This window comes from Mytilus galloprovincialis, chromosome 5, assembly GCF_965363235.1.
Source record: "Mytilus galloprovincialis chromosome 5, xbMytGall1.hap1.1, whole genome shotgun sequence".
Taxonomy (NCBI): Eukaryota; Metazoa; Mollusca; class Bivalvia; order Mytilida; family Mytilidae; genus Mytilus; species Mytilus galloprovincialis.
This window is the reverse complement of record NC_134842.1, coordinates 12945378-12964471: the sequence shown is the minus strand read 5'-3', so window position 1 is coordinate 12964471 and position 19094 is coordinate 12945378. Positions and strand designations below refer to the sequence as shown.

The window sequence follows — 19094 nt, the reverse complement described above, 5'->3', positions numbered from 1 at the left end:
GGTTTGCCGCATGTTGAAGGCTTCACTACAGCAATGTGTTTTTGCTTTTGTTTTCATCAGGATTTTTCCTATTTACTCAATACATAAATATTATTTAAACTGAGATTTGTTTCAGTCAGATCTGTATAATGGAATTAAATCAAGAAACATTTAAAGATATGATACTTGCAATGACTGAAATATTGATAAATGTAAAGATAGAATGCAGTTCCCCAAACCAGATATTGTATAGTCATGATTGTATTTTATTGTTTAGCCAAAGACAGAGGCTAAAGAACACGAGTTGGATCTACTAGCACAGTTCTTATTGGTCAAGTTTAATCACATCTACAAAAGAATCAGGACAGTAGCTGACATCCACCTCTCTAGACTGGTTGAAAAGTAAGTACTTTATATAGTGAATGCAGATGTGGAAAACAGTTCTTAGATTAGTATAGGATTAAACACATTTTTTCTAGAGGTTATTGATGTGTAAACCGGGGCGATTAACTCACAAACTGAATAATAGTCCGAAGGACTTTTATGTTGAGTTTGTGAGTAAGAGCCCCGGTTTACACATCAATAACCTCTAGAAAAAATGTGTTTAATCCTTATAATTCTTCAGCCAAACATTTTTTGTTGTTGATGGCTACTATATATATTTACCATCAAAAGCACAATGGCAAGTCGTAACTAAGGAGTACGCCGTCATCTTGACTTTCTAAAAACCATAAATGTCCGATAAATACAACGGAATCTTAAATGAAATAGCACCTACCTCAAAAACTTCATTTTAATTAAATTTTATCCGAATTTGAAGCGTACACGTAACGAAATAATATTTCCCTTGAAAATTTCCATTCGTATGACGTCGTGTTTTGCCATGACGTAAATTCGCCAAATCCTTCATGATATTTCGCAGAATTTTATTAATTTTAATTTTTGTACATTGTCGAAGCTTTAGTGCAATAAATTTATTTCTTTTTTTGTTATATATGCACTAGAATAGTCACAACTGTTATGCAATTGTTTTTTAATCTCAATTTGCTGAAAATCCCGGGATCACTGCAAGTTTGTGTATCGCGCATGAATAAGATTACAAAAGTAGTTTCGGAAACATGGTTTATCGAAGTGTAAACTTAGAGAAAAATTCTAATTGACCAACCCAATTCAAGTATTTATAGATATGCAAATCATATAAGAATTATTCAGGGATGTACAGTCAAACCTGTAAATAAATGTCACATGTAGGACCAGAAAAAAAAAACCTCCCCATTACTGAACAGAATGACTTTTAATTTTTGGTAACAACTTGATATTGATGTGTTGTTACTGTTCTAATCAGTCTAGTCCCTGTTTGTCTTTACTGGTACTCTGAAATTTCAATATGTTGAATGGTCTTAATTTTCTCATGCCACATTTCTCCAGTAATACTGAACAGAATAAGTTCATATTTGTCTTGAATAAGATGATGTAGTATAATTTCCATTGAGACAACTATACACCAGAGATCAAATGATGAAGATGTTAGAAAATATAGGTTGCAGTAGGACCTGCAAGACCAGGGAGACACCAAAATCATGTTTCTTATACTTTGAATTTCAAGTGGGGATATGCTTAGCATGACAACATACAACATCTTGTTTAGAATGATTAAGGTCGTACCTAACACTACAGGGAGATAACTATGTAAAAATCAGCCAAACGTTTTAATCATGTTGTATTGTTGAGGAAATATTAAGCTTCTCAATGATCAAAATTAGTGTTTGTCAAACTGCTATATAACCAAAAAAAATTTTCTGATAAAGTGGTTGGTTCAAATTTTTTGAAATTTTTATATTTTTGTCATAGGGTCAAAGTAAACATTTTGTCAAAATTTTATGAAAATTTAACGAGCCAAATTAATATTAGTCAAGGTGTTGGGTACAATCTTAAACGTAATTATTGTATCGATTACTAATATTGAAATTAATTTCACATGTAATGTCTTGTTTGAGTAAAGAATGAATTATAAATACATGACAATTTCAGATTTCCCCATTTGTTATGGAGTGGTACTGTATTGAAGACTATGTTTGATATACTACAGTTACTGTCAAACTCATTAGAAGTGGTAAGACATGTACATGATTTGAGCCTGTAAATTAACTAACTTATAAAATTGGGTAATGTCTTAAAGCTTTTTATGTGAATTACTGTTCAGAATAGTTTACCTTTTTTCATCAAAATGAATGAAGAGTACAGTAACTTTTTATAGTAATGAGAAATAAAAGTTGTAAAATTTTGTACCCGAAGCAACAAAGTTATGGATCTTAAATTATTTCATCAGTCTGTCATCATTTTCTTATAGTAGGTAAGCACCTGTATCTTTTATGAGATCCTCTCCAAAATTTGGACGAAATAATCATTTTATCAGGAAATCTGAAATTGGGGACCATTGTGAATTTCATGATTCAACTGTACTTCTTATTTTATCTGATCTGCTACATGCCAGCAGTTAGGATGTTTACCTGATGCTAATTTCTTATAAAATTACCGTGGTATTCAATTGTTTTGCATGATTTCAATACAATATATGACTAAACACGTTAATACCCATCATGCATGACATTTTTTAATTATTCTGCATAATCTTTTGTGAAGACAAACTTCCCTCCTACCAACAATTGAGCCTTTATTGCTATGAGCACCTTATTGTAACAACTTCACTGTAATGCCTACTTTAACATGATAACACCAATAAATTTACATGTATTGAGTTAGTACTATTATAGATATTCACTTACATTTTGTTTTTAGATAGATTTTATTATGATATGCATGTATATGTGTCAATTGTTTCAGGAATGGTACAATGTAAGAATTCTATTGTTAAGTTGTTTTGTTTTTCCTCTTACTTATTTATCACCCATAGTTATTTTCTTCTGTTGTTTTTGCTAATAATATAATTGAGTGTGAAAAGAGTAAAAGGTAATAAGGGCTTTTATTTAGCCATTGTTAGGCTAGATTTTATACATCAAAAGAGTAGATTCGAAAACCCGCCAACATGGGTCCTATTTTTAGCTAAAATTGCAATTAAGGATTTATTGACCATTATCATAATGAATCAAGGCTGAAACAATGTCTCAATAGGAAATAGCTCCTTTTGTTAAAAAATCACACATATGAGTGTTCTTTTGATGATAGAATAAATAAATAACACAAACTATGATTTCAATAATTCAGTTATTTCGATTTCTGTGGGTTTTAAGAATGGAAAAATATAGCACAGATGTCTACAAATAAGTTTTTTTTTATGTTATGTGTGTTTCAACAAGTTTATAATTACTAATCTTACTTGAATATTTAGTTTGTTAACTTCTGTACTCTATGTATCTTAGCCTAAATGTGTTTGAAATCTGAACAATTTTGTCAACATAGGGGAATAATTGTCAATGCTTTATACGAAAAGATTGATAAAAAACGTATTAGTTGATTAAATTGTTTTAAACAATAGGTCTAGAAAGGGTCAAATTGCCAAAGAATAAGAAACAATTAGATCTCATACACAATGAAGATCAAAAGAGCAAAAACAAGAGATAAAAATAACTATAGCAATTATGATTATTATTTTGATTAACTCCAGTTATTTCATGCACATTTTCCTACACAGCACAGTTATAAATGTTCTGCAACTTTCCCCTCAATTACATCACCAATTTACAAAGACAATTTTGGGTTCTCGGTGGCTGAGTGGTCTAAGTAGTTACTACTGTAATCACTAGCAAGTCAACACTGAGGTTGTCAATTTTGAACCCCTTTTGTGTAGGTGCACTCGACTCCAATCTTAATTGACTAGCATTGTCAGTTTTCCTATCTAAGGTCAGTGGTTTTCTACAGGCACTCTGGCTTCCTCCACCAATAAAAACTGGTCGCCATGAAATAGCCTAAATAAGGTGCTTAAAAGTGGCGTTAAAACACCAAAAATCAAATCAAAGATTTTATCAGTATAATTTAACTTGAAAGACTCTTAAGTAGCAGTGTAGTGAATATGATACCTATATATATAATAATAGTAGGATAATTCACCTCATTATGAAAGTTTTATAGTTAATCTTTTATTCTCAAAATATATATAGCCTCTAATCTATATATATATCTTTGAAATAATCCAGTTCATTTAACGAGTAAAGTACTGATATCTTAACACTATGTTTCTTGAGAAATTCTGTGTCAAAACACTCAGACCATAATAAATCTGCATTTTTCTATTTTGTTTTCAGGATTATCATGTGGTATATAAAACTTTACTCAGTTAGCAATTTAATTTTAATTTTTGTTTGTTTGTTATTTTCTGTTGGTTTATTTTAAATTCAGGATTGGTCTTAACGATGAACTTCAATGAATATGAAACTGAATGATGAAAATGTTTTCGTTCATCAGAATTCAGTGTCTAAATTACAAGATCAAGTCCTGCATATCCTTAAATCCTTTTCAATATATACATTATAGTTTGTTGAAGGGTGATTTATTATTAGTCATTAAATGTTTGTTTGATTGGTTTGAACTTTTCATAAAGTAACACTAGCTATTATAATAAAATTGTCGATGACAAAAGTCACAATTAATTTTCTACACTTTTCTGTTACAGAGAGAAATTAAAGTGTATTATAAAAGATTTGAATGATCCTTAGTTCTCAAGATAATTGAAACCTTCAGTGATTCAGAAATTTAAGATGATGGACATCATTAGTATGGTTTCTATTTCTCAATCATTATTTTCATTAATTACACCAGTGAAAAGAATTTTTCAAGTGAAAACCGTGTAGCTAAGATATCTCTACCTGTAAAATATACATGTTAAAAAACTGATGCAATTGATCTTAAAGTTATAAAGATGTCACAGAGTTAAAACCCCCTTTGAACGAGCTATTGTTGCTTGATACTTATGTATATATATTTTATAAAGCTTAACTAGTTTGTCAATGCTAAGGTATAAAATATAATTATGTCAGATATAAGCAGTGATTTCTTGTTTTTGTAGGATCCAAATGAAGAGGCACCAGAGTTTGATGTCCCTGGAACTCCTTTCAACTTTCGAGTCAGAGATAACCTGGCAGATAGAGAGGTAATGTTTTGTAAAGAATTCTACAAGGTGATTTGAGTGATTAGAAAAGTATTATAAAATTCTTTAGTAGGAACCGATGCATCAGAAACAATCTCTTGTGTTGACAACCTTGGGCTGTTCTTTGCTCTTTGGTTGGGTAAATGTCTCTTTGACACATTCCCTGTTTCCATTTTCTAATTAAATAATTAAAAAAAATGCAGATTCAGTATATATAGCATTAAAAAAATAAAAAATATTGCTATTGCTACATATATCTGTCTTTTTTTTTTATCTGAATACAGATTTTCCTGACATCACAATAAGAAGTGCAGACAATAATTTCTGAATGTGTAGTATTTACTTTAAGTTGATTGTAGTAGTTTATTAGACATTTCTTAGGTGTTGACATGCATATCAATTTTATGGTCATTTTTATAAATTTCCTGTTACAAAACATTGAATTTTGGGAATCTTAGGAATTTCTTATCCCAGGAATCGATTACCTTAGCCGTATTTGGCACAACTTTTTGGAATTTTTGGTCCTCATTGCTCTTCAACTTTATACTTGTTTGGCTTTATAACTATTTTGATCTGAGCGTCACTGATGAGTCTTATGAAGACAAAACGAGCGTCTGGCGTATTAAATTATAATCCGGGTACCTTTGATAATTAATTAGGCCTGTAGCATTCATGTCTCATTTCATGATAATAGCATGTTTAACATATAACTATACTTGCTATTTCACAGAGCACAGTTAAGGACTTTGCTGCCTACAGTAAGGAGTTACTGAAAGAGTCCATGAAGTGGGCTCCAAACACTACAAAGTCTCACCTGGCCCAATACTTACATGAGGTAGAAAAGTCCACAGAGGGACTAAAACAACACACTGGTGTGGCTCTAGCCATGGAGAGTGTACATACTTATGCTGGATACAACAGAACAGCTTCACCTTTGGCTGTAAGTAATAAAGTCATAGTATAAACCACTGATCATGCATGAGTAAATTTGTCATTTCTAGAAACTTTATTCTAAAAGCTTTTTGAAAAATTATTTGTACTTGATATGTAGATTGTTGCAGTTGAACAGCTCTTTTGAGATACTTTATCTTTTAAAATAGATAAGTTCAAACTCTGTCTGAACATTTTTGATTACAAATCCTAACCTTGTAATAATAAATACATGTACAGTTTCTGATTGTAAATGTAGTGTTGGCAACTTCTAAGAAAAGCAATAATTTGTGCTGTAAAGTAAATGGGTGAATAAGAAATTTTTACACTGTTTGAGTTTATTTATTTATTTGTACTGGATTTGAAGGCATATTTTGGATATTTGGATTTGAAAACTATTAGATATTTCTTCTCAAATATGATTAGTGTACAAATACAATTACAAACATTTGATGAAGTCTTATTTCTGGTCTAGTTATAGGATATAATTACACCTTATGTAAGAATCCTCCGTTTTGATTGGTTGATAGCCAGTGTATTTTTCACCAATTTACTGCCATCAAATGAATATCGTTCATTTTTAACGTTGCCGGGGTATATGCAAAAAGGATATGCCTTTTTTACCCTCTCTGCCGTGGTATTTGCCAAAAAATACTCTATCCGACTGGACGCTTGTAATGTCACGATCATCAATGCGTTTTTGAACATTAACATTCGGTGTAATTAAACATGATATATCTGTTCATAATACACAAATATGTATTAAATGTATCTCTTACGTAACTAGATACATTATATGTTTGTGTTAATTTTTTTACAGTCTTCAACTTTAGAAAGAAGGCCAAATAGTGTAACAAAGGACAGTTCTAGTTTTATGGCCAACCTGAACCTTAGAAGTAGATACACTGGAGAGGTATGATATTGCAGAAAAAAATGCATAAAAATGCAATAGATATAGTTGCTTTGGTGTTTTAAAGATGCATTTCTTCATATAAAAAAAGTAACATAATGGTTTTGTGGGATGCAAGTATATCCTAGATCTGAAGTAACATGTGTTAGCCATTCCACAGATTTCATGGAAAAATTACATATGCTCATTACTTGTGTTCCAGTTAAATATTTAGGAGACAACAATTTTTTTGCATATGTAATGCTAACGCTTTTTGGTTATCAGATGTTTCCATATTTAGATATAAATATTAAATTGCTATTATTTATTCTGTTATTGCAATTTTCTCATGTAAAAGTTATAAAATGACTGACTATTATTTGAACCTGTAGGTTGCTGGAATGAAAGCGATTTGTAAGGATGATCAGCTTGCTCAGTTGTTGTATGGAGAGTTAGAGAAGGCTATAAAGAAACAAGGTAAATAGATCGTCAGTTATTGTATGGGGAGTTAGAGAAGGCTATAAAGAAACAAGGTAAATAGATCGTACAGTTATTGTATGGAGAGTTAGAGAAGGCTATAAAGAAACAAGGTAAATAGATCGTACTTGTCTGACAAATCTGTTACATTAGTAAATATTTAATTTGAATGGTTTAGTGATAGGAATAAGAGGAGATATGGGTTATACATCAAGATGACCAACCCATTGGCAATAATATTTAAAATACATAATATGTACTCATTTTAAAATATGCTTGATTATTGACGTATCTAGGAATTGATTTAAATGAACGATTTTAACTTTTAGTCAGTAGTAATTCAGTAGATATGGGTGAGACAACATTCCAATGTTGAACTAGGCTATTATGATACATATCACAAAGAAATGCTTTATTATTGTTCTCCATCTTGATAGTTCGAGGAAGAATGAGGGGGGGTAGGATGGGTGCTGATCCCGAAATCCCGGGCTTAAAAACATGAAATCCCGAAATCCTGGGCTTAAAAATACGAAATCCCGAGGTCCCGAAATTCGAAAAAAAGAAATCCCGGATCCTGAAAGGGTCAATCCCGAAATCCTGAGCTTAAAAACACCCGATCCTGGAGTCCCGATAAAGGTCCTATCCCCCCTCAAGAATTTATGAGATGAATGCCAATGATTAAAGTAAGTAATGTATTGCAAGATACCAGTGCTTGTATATCATTTAATTGTCACATCTTTTTACTGAGTATTTTTCTAATTTCAGAGGATGAAGCAATTATACAAGGACTGTTTAGGATCTGTGCTTTCTTAGTCAACAGTAAAGGTATTTCAGATTTAACCAATATTTTTCATACATGACCTTTCTACATCTGACAACTTATTAGGGTTTGACCAAGTAAAACAAGATTGTTTTATAATAATCAGAATTCCCCCTATGTCATGTCCTTGTATCAATTGTTGAAAGGAAAAGTAAATATTAAGACAGAATTTCTGATTTTTAAACATTGCCAAAATCAATGAAAGAAGTAATCTAGTTCACTGAAAATCCATATTTTTTTTAATTATTTATTACGAAACAGTTTGACTAACACACAGCATATATAACAAAAATAATTGCAAACTTAGCTTTGTGACAGACAATTTTGGAGAAATGATTTTCAGTGTTTTGAGATGGTAAGATACAATTTCTGAGACCAGTCTAAAAGTTTAAAATATATCATTTCTGAGCAAGTCTTCCTTCAAAAATATTTTTTTAAGCAAACAAACAAAAATGTTTCCTATAATTTTATCATGTTTTGATGACACTTTAGATATTTGAATGTATTTACAGATTGTCACAGACATTTACTTCATTCCCTTTGTTGGACCCCTGTAAGACAGTTTACAACTAAGGCCATGGAAGCTGCAGTCTCATGCTGGGAGTGGTTATTAGCTGCTAGGAGAGACCTTAATATTGAGGTATACACAATTTAACACCTGAAAGAGAACTTTAAAAATACTAAGCTCAATACTGGAAATCCACTCCAATTTTAATTTGTCTCATCTAATACTTATACACATTACTAAGAACCACAACAGACGGTCAGAGTTCAAATTTGGGTTGTGAGTCATTACTGTTGTAGAGTAATGTCCCTTTTTTAACTTGGAAAATTGCAAAGCTTGAGCATGGGCATTTTTATACGACCGCAAAAATTGAAATTTTGTGGTCGTATATTGGTATCACGTTGGCGTCGTCGTCTGCGTCGTTGTCATCGTCGTCATCGTCGTCATCCGAATACTTTAAGTTTTCGCACTATAACTTTAGTTTAAGTAAATAGAAATCTTTGAAATTTTGACACAAGGTTTATGACCACAAAAGGAAGGTTGGGATTGATTTTGGGAGTTTTGGTTCCAACAGTTTAGGAATTAGGGGCCAAAAAAGGGCCCAAATAAGCGTTATTCTTGGTTTTCGCACAATAACTTTAGTATAAGTAAATAGAAAACAATGAAATTTAAACACAAGGTTTATGACCACAAAAGGAAGGTTGGGATTGATTTTGGGAGTTGAGGTCCCAACAGTTTAGGAATTAGGGGCCAAAAAAGGGCCAAAATAAGCATTTTTTGAGAGGATTAATATTCAACAGCATAGTGAATTGCTCAAAGGAAAAAAAATTTTTAAGTTCATTAGACCACATTCATTCTGTGTCAGAAACCTATGCTGTGTCAACTATTTAATCACAATCCAAATTTAGAGCTGAATCCAGCTTGAATGTTGTGTCCATACTTGCCCCAACCATTCAGGGTTCAACCTCTGCGGTCGTATAAAGCTGCACCCTGCGGAGTATCTGGTTGACACATGCTACTTTTATTTTTACCTGCACTGTGCAGGTTTTTATTGTGAGTTTGATTTTTAAATAAAATATTTTTGATAAAGAAACAAAAGATGGAGGATATTTAGATATAAGAAGATGTGGTAAGATGGCCAATGAGAACTCATCATTTAAGATATTTGCACACATGTAAAACTGGTTTTATCCCATCACATTATATGCCTGTTACAAGTTGGAATAAGGATATAAAATGAATATGCAAGAGACACACTGAGAAATAACCTACTAAATAAACTCTTGAATATGCAAGATTCTTTGTATTTTGGAATTTTACTTTTTATGTTTATGTAGTTTTTCTGTGAGATGGCAGCCGCCTGGCAGGTGACCATTGATAAGAAGTTGGGTATATTCAGAGAAGACAGACCAGAGGTGGACCCTCTAGCTAAGACAGAGAATGATACCATTGGGCCTCATCCTCCTATTGTTGGACCTCATCAGTTATGGACCCAGGTTTGTTAAAATTGAACAATGAAGAACATATTTTAATAAAAACGTCAGACCAGAAAAAGAAAAAATTCAAGAGAATGGGTTGGAATCATATATATGTGGGAGCTTAAAATAAAATGAAGGCAAAATATGCCAAAGGGACATTCAAACACACAGGTCATAAACAAACTGAAAACTCCATGGCAATGAAAGAAAAAATTCCAGATCACACATACCGTATTCGGCTGTGTATAGTACGCATTTATGTATAGTCCACACCCCCTTTTCATCCCCTGAAAATCGAGAAGAAAAGTTTTGTAAATTTTAATAAAAGTCTAGTTCAATGTTAAAAAACTTGACATCATTATTTAATTGCTACATACCCATACTTAATCCTTAATTACCCCTCTTGATTACCTATGCAGGATGTCACACCTTTAACTTTGAATAATCAATTTTGAAGAGAAAAGTTAAAAAAAATAAAAGAATAAGATTAAATGAAATGAATATAATAAACGTCTCCAACATACATTATTAATAGAAAAAAAACGAAATTTAAAAAAAAAAAAAAAATGATATATTTTCGAAAACCGTCTATAGTTGTGTATAGTCCGCACCCCTTGTACAAACTACATATTTAAGGAAAAAAAATCCGGACTATACATGCCCAAGTAAGGTTACAGTATACAAAATACAACAAAGAAAACTAAAGACTTAGCAACACAAACCCCACCAAAACTAGGGGAGATTGAGTGGACAAAAGATTAGGAGAGAAAATCATAAATTTTGCAAGTGATAGCCAACTTTCGGGTAATAACGTATCCACCTAACGATCATCACTAGCCCACCTACCATGCCCCGTGTTATCCTTTGTTAGCTTTATTGTCATCAATTAGCATCAGCAGTAAAAAAATAGGTAATTTGTTGATAATTTGAATATCTTTACAAATAAAGGATTTTTTTAAAACAATGCATCATGGTAGATGTAAAATTAAGCCGTTTGAAGAAAATTTCTTTTTGGATGTCCAGTTATTAGAGTAATAGTCCATTTGCCAATTACCGATTTGATTCTGTTATTACACACTTTTTAAACAAATTACTTCCCTTTGTCAATCGTAGACTGGTTCCATACCGGACAAAATTGGCTTTTGCCAATGCAAAGAATGATGAATTGAAAGTGATGTATCGGCAGTTCAACTAATTTTTCATAAAAAATAATTTCTGATGTCAAAAGTATTTAGATTAACAACAAATTAATGTAATTAAAAGATTTGAAAACCTTAAAGATTACTCACATTACGCACAGGTAAATTTGCTGGTTTTGCTAGCTCTCCACTATAAATGAAAATTAATGTCCCTCATAAGGGAGACAACTGAAAGAGGGATCTCTAATTACAAGGTCAATAACGGGAATTGGCAAATAGCCTATTGACCTATTATACTGGCAAAATTTGTATATTTTTATTATTGATATTTCAGTTTCTATTTGAGAGGATAGAAATAGCAAAGTATTGTAGTAATGACCAAGTTAGCATCCTGACAGGTCTTCTCAACAAATCATTGTCTATAACTGTTGGCAGAAATCCACCAATGATCTCAAGACATCTGTCAGCTGTTGGTCCTAGGATAAGGTTAGTATATACAGACATCTGTCAGCTGTTGGTCCTAGGATAAGGTTAGTATAAACAGACATCTGTCAGCTGTTGGTCCTAGGATAAGGTTAGTATATACAGACATCTGTCAGCTGTTGGTCCTAGGATAAGGTTAGTATATACAGACATCTGTCAGCTGTTGGTCCTAGGATAAGGTTAGTATAAACAGACATCTGTCAGCTGTTGGTCCTAGGATAAGGTTAGTATAAACAGACATCTGTCAGCTGTTGGTCCTAGGATAAGGTTAGTATATACAGACGTCTGTCAGCTGTTGGTCCTAGGATAAGGTTAGTATATACAGACATCTGTCAGCTGTTGGTCCTAGGATAAGGTTAGTATATACAGACATCTGTCAGCTGTTGGTCCTAGGATAAGGTTAGTATAAACAGACATCTGTCAGCTGTTGGTCCTAGGATAAGGTTAGTATAAACAGACATCTGTCAGCTGTTGGTCCTAGGATAAGGTTAGTATAAACAGACATCTGTCAGCTGTTGGTCCTAGGATAAGGTTAGTATATACAGACGTCTGTCAGCTGTTGGTCCTAGGATAAGGTTAGTATATACAGACATCTGTCAGCTGTTGGTCCTAGGATAAGGTTAGTATATACAGACCTTTTAGATTAAGACAGAATTCAAAATTGGAGTAGAACTAAAATCTTTGTTGAAAGCTTGAAGTAAAAAATGTTAATAAAATAAGCATTTTACAACGACAGACTTTAAACAAACTAGTATAAAATTGATTATTTATTGGTATGAATGGCTTTTCCCACAAATTCTTTGTTTCTTGTAGTTTCATATTAAAAAAGGAGAACAAAAAAAATTATCAAGAATGTACAAACATTGCACAACAAACTGAAGACTGAGTTAAATAGACTCCCCCCAAAAAATGTATGGATGATCTCAAGTGAACAGAAAGGGATTGATTACCCTCAAAATTGATTTAATTTGTTTCTCAAAATTTCTTATTATAGGTACATTGTAAAATAATGAAGTTGCAACTTTCAAATCGAATGCAGATTGTTAACACTTGCCTTATGATGGATATATTTACAGGATGTTATGTATGGGTCTATCTATTCTACAAGGAGATACACTACCAAACACCACCAGTAAAACTGTTCTAAGAGAAAGGGTTTATGCCTCAGCACTGGACTACTTTGCGTAAGTTGTACAATTGTTTTTCTCATCAGTGAAATAAAATGGTGATACTTGAGAAGAAGAATGAATTCTGTGAACATTAAAATTCAAACTAGTAGAATAAAACCACAGCTTGACTCTTAAAATCACTGGCAATATGATTTGTGTATAAAAACTTCCATGTTCTTGGAGAAAACAATATGTTAGTTTTAAAATTTTCATCATATGATATCATTATATCCAAAAAAATGCAAACATAACAGAAGTGTTCTATATAACAACAAAAACTTGAAAGCTTTATTGATAACTGAAGAATTAATTGATTTGTTGATTGTTTAACATACAGTATAATGTTTATAATAGCCAGTCAAGGTCGTTAAAAACTTCCATTTGTTGTGTAATGTTTACAAATATTACATGTATATTCAGTATTTAGGATGAGAACTCAGTGGCGGATCCAGGGGGAGGGTTCCAGGTGATTTTTTTTACGATCAATGCATTTGAATGGGGACATGTAGTTGGACCCCCCCCCCCCACCTTTTAAAATAGCTGGATCCGCCCATGGAACGTATACCCAGTTGTGGTGTTATACTAGTCTGACACACTTAGCAATCTTAACATTATTTCTTTTTACCCAACTAAGACTTGATTGTTCAAAATATTTGTTATAAGTGTGGTAGGAATAGCGATTTTACTGGAAAAAAGGTGACCATTCCTGTATTAAAGCATACATGGAAATATTTGGACAGGTTTCCAAATGACTGTCAAATGAAGGTGACAGAAAACTAAAGCAAATTTTATTTTAACTAGAAATGTAACATATCATGAAATAGAAGTTGATCTATAACATTTTGTAACAATGCTGAATATTATTTATTGATTTACAGAAGAAGACCATTATTTCCCACTCATAAAGGATCAGATTTGAGAGAGGACATCAACACATTAATTAAATTCTTCAACTTGATGCATCAGGACAAGAAGTACCTTTCTCACAGCGTAGTACCTTTCTCAGGTAAATGTTACAGAAATAACATATTCATAGTGTTGTACTTTAATATGGTTATTGTCACAGAAATACCTAACTCAAAGTGGGCATGACATCTATTTGTCCTAATATCGCACACTGCTGTATACACAAAATTGTTTTTATCTGCCATGGATTACAAAGAGGGAGCTGTATATAGAACCCCTTGGCTAAAAAATATAAAGACAACAAAACAGCGAAATTTATCCTATTTTATTTGGAAAAGAACAGGAAATGTCCATATAAGAAGACAAAGTTAATGTTTTTTTAGGATACCTTTAATATTAATAAGAAATCTAATTATCCATTTAATTTTAAGGTGATTAGATATGTCCATTATATCACAGAAATCTTTTACAATGACTTACCATTACATGGTAAATTTTCATAATTTAAAGTTTTTGTCATTATTTTTACCCTAATTTTAATGCATTACTATATTCTGATTAACAGCTACAACAGAAACTGATGCCCAGCATTCTCTAGGTTTATCATGGTCTGCAGGGATAACTCCAGAGAACATAGCTAAGTCTAAATGGATGGTTCCACTGAATGCAAGTATCAGTGGATATTCAAAGCGATCAGCAAGTATGTATATTTCTTACAAACATTTATTGTAGTGACTTGTCTCACTTAAATAGAACACAATGTTTCATGTCCCTGCTTCAATGTGTTTTGCACTTCAAAACTTGACAAGTTGTTGAATTCTGCAACCATGTTCTGAAGATATTTATGTTTTTTTAAGTTTAAGAAAAGTATAATTGTAAAATCTTTGAGTATTTGAAAGCTAAAATTAGTTATGAAAAAGTTTTGATTGGTTGTAACCTTTCTAATCCCAGTGTTGTTAAGAATTCAACAATTTTGTTTAATTCACAGATTTCCCAGTGTTAGTACACAACACCACTTTTGTTGTTTCATGGTAGCCATAAGGTACATTATTTTCTTTATTAACTAGTGTTTATACTTTATGAAAAAAAGCACATAAAAATCCATATGAAAAAAATACATGTATTTATCTGTCTAAACCAACAAGACCTAACCCAGTAAGTTTAACCTTTTGATAGGTCTAAAAAATTCTGCAAACTGTGCATGCTTTGTAAATGATAAAAGATCATATAAGATTTTGTGAACATTATATTCGTGTGATTTTCTCAGGCATAAATAGCCTTCATCGTCAAAGCATAGGCAGTGGTCCGCGACTAAGCTTTGGTAGCAGTCCCCGTCATAGTTTTGGGGTTGCCCCATCAGATGTGTATCATGGCAAGTATAGGATGCATCCCTAAATGTTCATTTTGACTTCTTGTATTTAAATATGTAACAATTTTAATGAAAATCTTCATAAAATAGAAAACAAGTAAAAACTCTGGTTTTGTATGTTTTTAATGTTTGCTTATTTTGATTTTTAGCTCAACTGGCACATTAACATTATTCTGAAGCCATTCAGCTTATTAAAACCAAATTTGACATTATTAAAAATCAATAATATCCAGATTCTTTGAAAATAATGTCTGGCCATTCTAGAGACTATTTAACCATGCAGTTGACACATTCCCCATTTCCATTCTCAATTTTAGTCATTACTTAAACATAGACCAAAAGTTAACATAAAAGTATTCCAGTGGGCTTAATGCTACTTAAAGAAATATTATGTAAAAATACTCATAAAAATTACTTGTAGAATTTATAAATCCTCATTTGGCAATACTTTGTTCATATTGACAAAGTGCATCTCTAGAAATATTTTGGCTTCTTTGAGAGTCTTGTGTCTTACTGTTTCTCATAAAATATTAAATTTTTGGCAATTCATTGTGAACCCTGTGTTCATTTTCTAATTTTTCTTGTTGAAATATCTTTTTTTTCTAGTTTTTGTTAAATTAGATATTTATAAACCAGAGTATTTTATTTGTTTGTAACTAATATCAGTGTACCTGTTTTAGATTAGTTGTGTACTGTATATAATGGCTGCGATTTTCTTTACATGTTGTTAAGATAGTTTGAATGATTTGACAGTGTATGTGTGTATGCATCATATGAACATGAAGTAGGTAGATTTGCCAAAATGTACTGCCATTACTTTGTGCAAACTTAATGCTTGTCAATTTCAAATAGTGCAAATGTAGGTCGTCCTTATAGATATTTACTCCAAGATGTCATAAAATGTTATTAGATGACTTGTAATAATCATGCTCTACCAAAAAGAAAGATTATATTTCTGAAAAACGCTCCTTCTAAATTTTTGATATGTACATTTTTGCATTATCCTTTTATAACTTAGGGTGTAAATTAGATAAACCTAATCAAGCTCATGCCCTCATTGGTGTATCTTATAACCACAGTAAAACAAGTGCTAATAATCAATGGAACAAGCTTATATTTTATAGTATCAATAATTACTAGGTCAGTGGTCATATTCCATTATATAACATAATAAAAAAAAAATAAAGATAATAATCTATTTTATTATTGTGTCACATATTGATTGACATACATATCATACAACAATATTAAAACATACATAGAACAATCAATACCCAGCCATATCATTTGGCTTATGAGACACATTGCACAAAATATATATACATGTTCTTAAAAATCCAACGATACCTTGAAATACTGTATTTTTAAAACTAATAACTATGATTTTAGAGTATTTTCAACATGATGAATAAAACTTAAGTAAAAATATTTAAAAATGTTTCGTAAAAAATATTTACTTTACATACATCTAAAACTTCACACATACATACATCTAAAACTTCACACATTCATACATCTAAACCTTCACACATATATGTGAAAATATTTACATTAAGATATTGCGGGGGAAAAATCAACTGATATGCATAATTTAAATAAACTCATTGAATTAAAATAATTGTCCACTGTTAAAAATTTAAGTAAAAAATTTATGTCGCATGAAAAAAGTTAAAAATTATGTAAATAATTTACGTCGCATAAAAAACTTATGAATACTTTTACATAAAAATGGCTGAATCTCGGAGCAATTCATGATTTGTATAAATTTTAAATCGTCATTCAAATTTTCAAAACTATTAATATGTTGTGAACATTCTGAGTAAAGGTCAAATCTTAAGTCATTATATAGACAACAGTTCAATAAAAAATGTTTCTCAGTTTCAACACTTTTGTCAGAGCAATAAACACATAAACGGTCTTCAACAGGTATTGGCGGCTTGGTGTATCTTCCAGTCTCGATGGCTAACGGGAGTGAGCCTGCACGAAACAGGGCCATTACACGTCGGTACGGCCATGGAATAATTTTTGACACATACGGTTCCACGGAACAGTTGCTTTTGTATTGCCTATATGTTCTAAGTTTATTTCCATTGTCTTTTCCGCGATCGTTAAAGAGTTCTCTCTGCCATTCTGTATTATTTAAGATGTTAACCTGTTCAGTGACTTTTTTCATGACTACTTTTGTACTTAATGATACATCACTAACAATGTTTCTAATTTCCAATAAGTTCACCATCATGTTCACCTCCGTATTCCAGCCTTTTCGTCGACGTGATATCCAACTCCAAATATTATATACTGTTCTATTTTGATCCATTCGTGTTAGTTTACACAGAAGCCGAACGCATGAAACACGCTGTTTATTCAAACATGATGTCCATCCTAAGTCGCCTATAGTAGAAATATTAGACGTATTTCTACCAACTGATAAAAAGTACTTACAGGCTTTATTTTGCACAGAGTTTATTACACTAAACGATTTTGTTCCCCAAATTCCACTTCCGTACATTAAGATAGGCTCCACCATTGAGTTGTACAATTTTGTATAAACTTTATATGACATACCACCGGATGAAATAAAACGTCCAAAAACAGCCCCTAAAGCTCGGCTTGCTGATTTTGCTAGTTCCTTGGTATTTTTTGTAAATGTAAGGTGTTCGTCAAGCCAGATCCCAAGGTATTTATAAGAATCCGTTATTGTTAAATCATAATTACTACATGTAAAATTAAAGTCTGAAATATCAAACGATTGCGGTCTAAAGTGAACAACTTTAGTCTTTTCTGGGTTTATAGACGACTTCCAAGATGAGCACCAGTCTGTCAGGACATTAAGCATGCGCTGTAAACTTTGTTCGTCCGGTGCGATTAAGGCAATGTCATCAGCATAAAGCAAAATACTTAATGTTCTTTCACTTAAAGACACTCCACAGTCAAGACTGTTGATACGGTCGGCTAAGTCATTTATATATACAGAGAATAATGTAGGCGAGAGAATACATCCTTGTTTAACTCCAGATGACACATCAAACCACGGTGTTAGCATATTATTCACTCGAACCGTGCACTGAACATCTTCATATAATGATTTTATTGCATTTAAAAATTGGCCACGAATTCCCATAACTTGAAGCTTGTACCAAAGCAAATCCCGCCTTACAGTATCGAACGCTTTTTTCATATCCACGAAACATACGTATGTTGATTTACGGCTGATTTTTCTGTCATTTAGAATTGAATACACAGCTCTTCAATACCCCCATGACCAAGTAATTGTCTGTAGAAGGAATCATTATACAATGCCACAATGATGATCAAAACTAACATTATAACAAATTTCAAATTTCTCAGTTAAACTATTATAGGATATGATCTTATAAGTTTAGACTTTTAAAAGATTTTTTATAAAATCCATGAAAATTCACTTAAAAAATTGAATAGAGATTAGGGGTAACAAAAAGATGAGATGTTCTGCATGTGGCTTTTTGTTGGAATGCATGAAAAGCTTTTTTTTTTTTTATAAAAATTTATGCAGTATATGTATAGGTATTTCAATCATTAGGGAAATTTGTTGGAATGGGTTTCTTTTTGTACTACAGTGTATATGTCATATGATCACAAATATCATCAAAGATTAGCAGGTATATGTTGAGATATGTGCGTTGTATTATTTTTATTATAGTTTACATTGTGTTATTTTTTGTTGCTTCATAAAAATTGGCTTGTATGCATGATTTTGTTCACAAATATTTTGTATTTTGTATTTTGTCTAAATTAAAAAAAAAGAATTGTGGTAATAATCTTCTTATTTTAATATTGAACAATTGAACTCATCATTTAAAAATATAC

The 19094-nt window shown here is 31.7% G+C and overlaps 1 protein-coding gene across 1 annotated transcript in view; it reads left to right on the top strand.

Moving 5' to 3' along the window:
- Positions 1 to 19094, top strand: part of LOC143075176 (phosphatidylinositol 4-kinase alpha-like) — a 71872-nt gene that overhangs the window by 26736 nt on the left and 26042 nt on the right. Inside the window, exons 21-34 of the mRNA XM_076250513.1 lie at positions 257 to 381; positions 2011 to 2092; positions 2824 to 2835; positions 5003 to 5086; positions 5814 to 6023; positions 6834 to 6926; positions 7295 to 7379; positions 8145 to 8204; positions 8712 to 8839; positions 10042 to 10200; positions 11656 to 11807; positions 12881 to 12988; positions 13852 to 13979; positions 14445 to 14579. Of these exons, the coding sequence (XP_076106628.1) occupies positions 257 to 381; positions 2011 to 2092; positions 2824 to 2835; positions 5003 to 5086; positions 5814 to 6023; positions 6834 to 6926; positions 7295 to 7379; positions 8145 to 8204; positions 8712 to 8839; positions 10042 to 10200; positions 11656 to 11807; positions 12881 to 12988; positions 13852 to 13979; positions 14445 to 14579 (1561 nt within the window). The remainder of the gene's footprint in view (positions 1 to 256; positions 382 to 2010; positions 2093 to 2823; positions 2836 to 5002; positions 5087 to 5813; positions 6024 to 6833; positions 6927 to 7294; positions 7380 to 8144; positions 8205 to 8711; positions 8840 to 10041; positions 10201 to 11655; positions 11808 to 12880; positions 12989 to 13851; positions 13980 to 14444; positions 14580 to 19094) is intronic.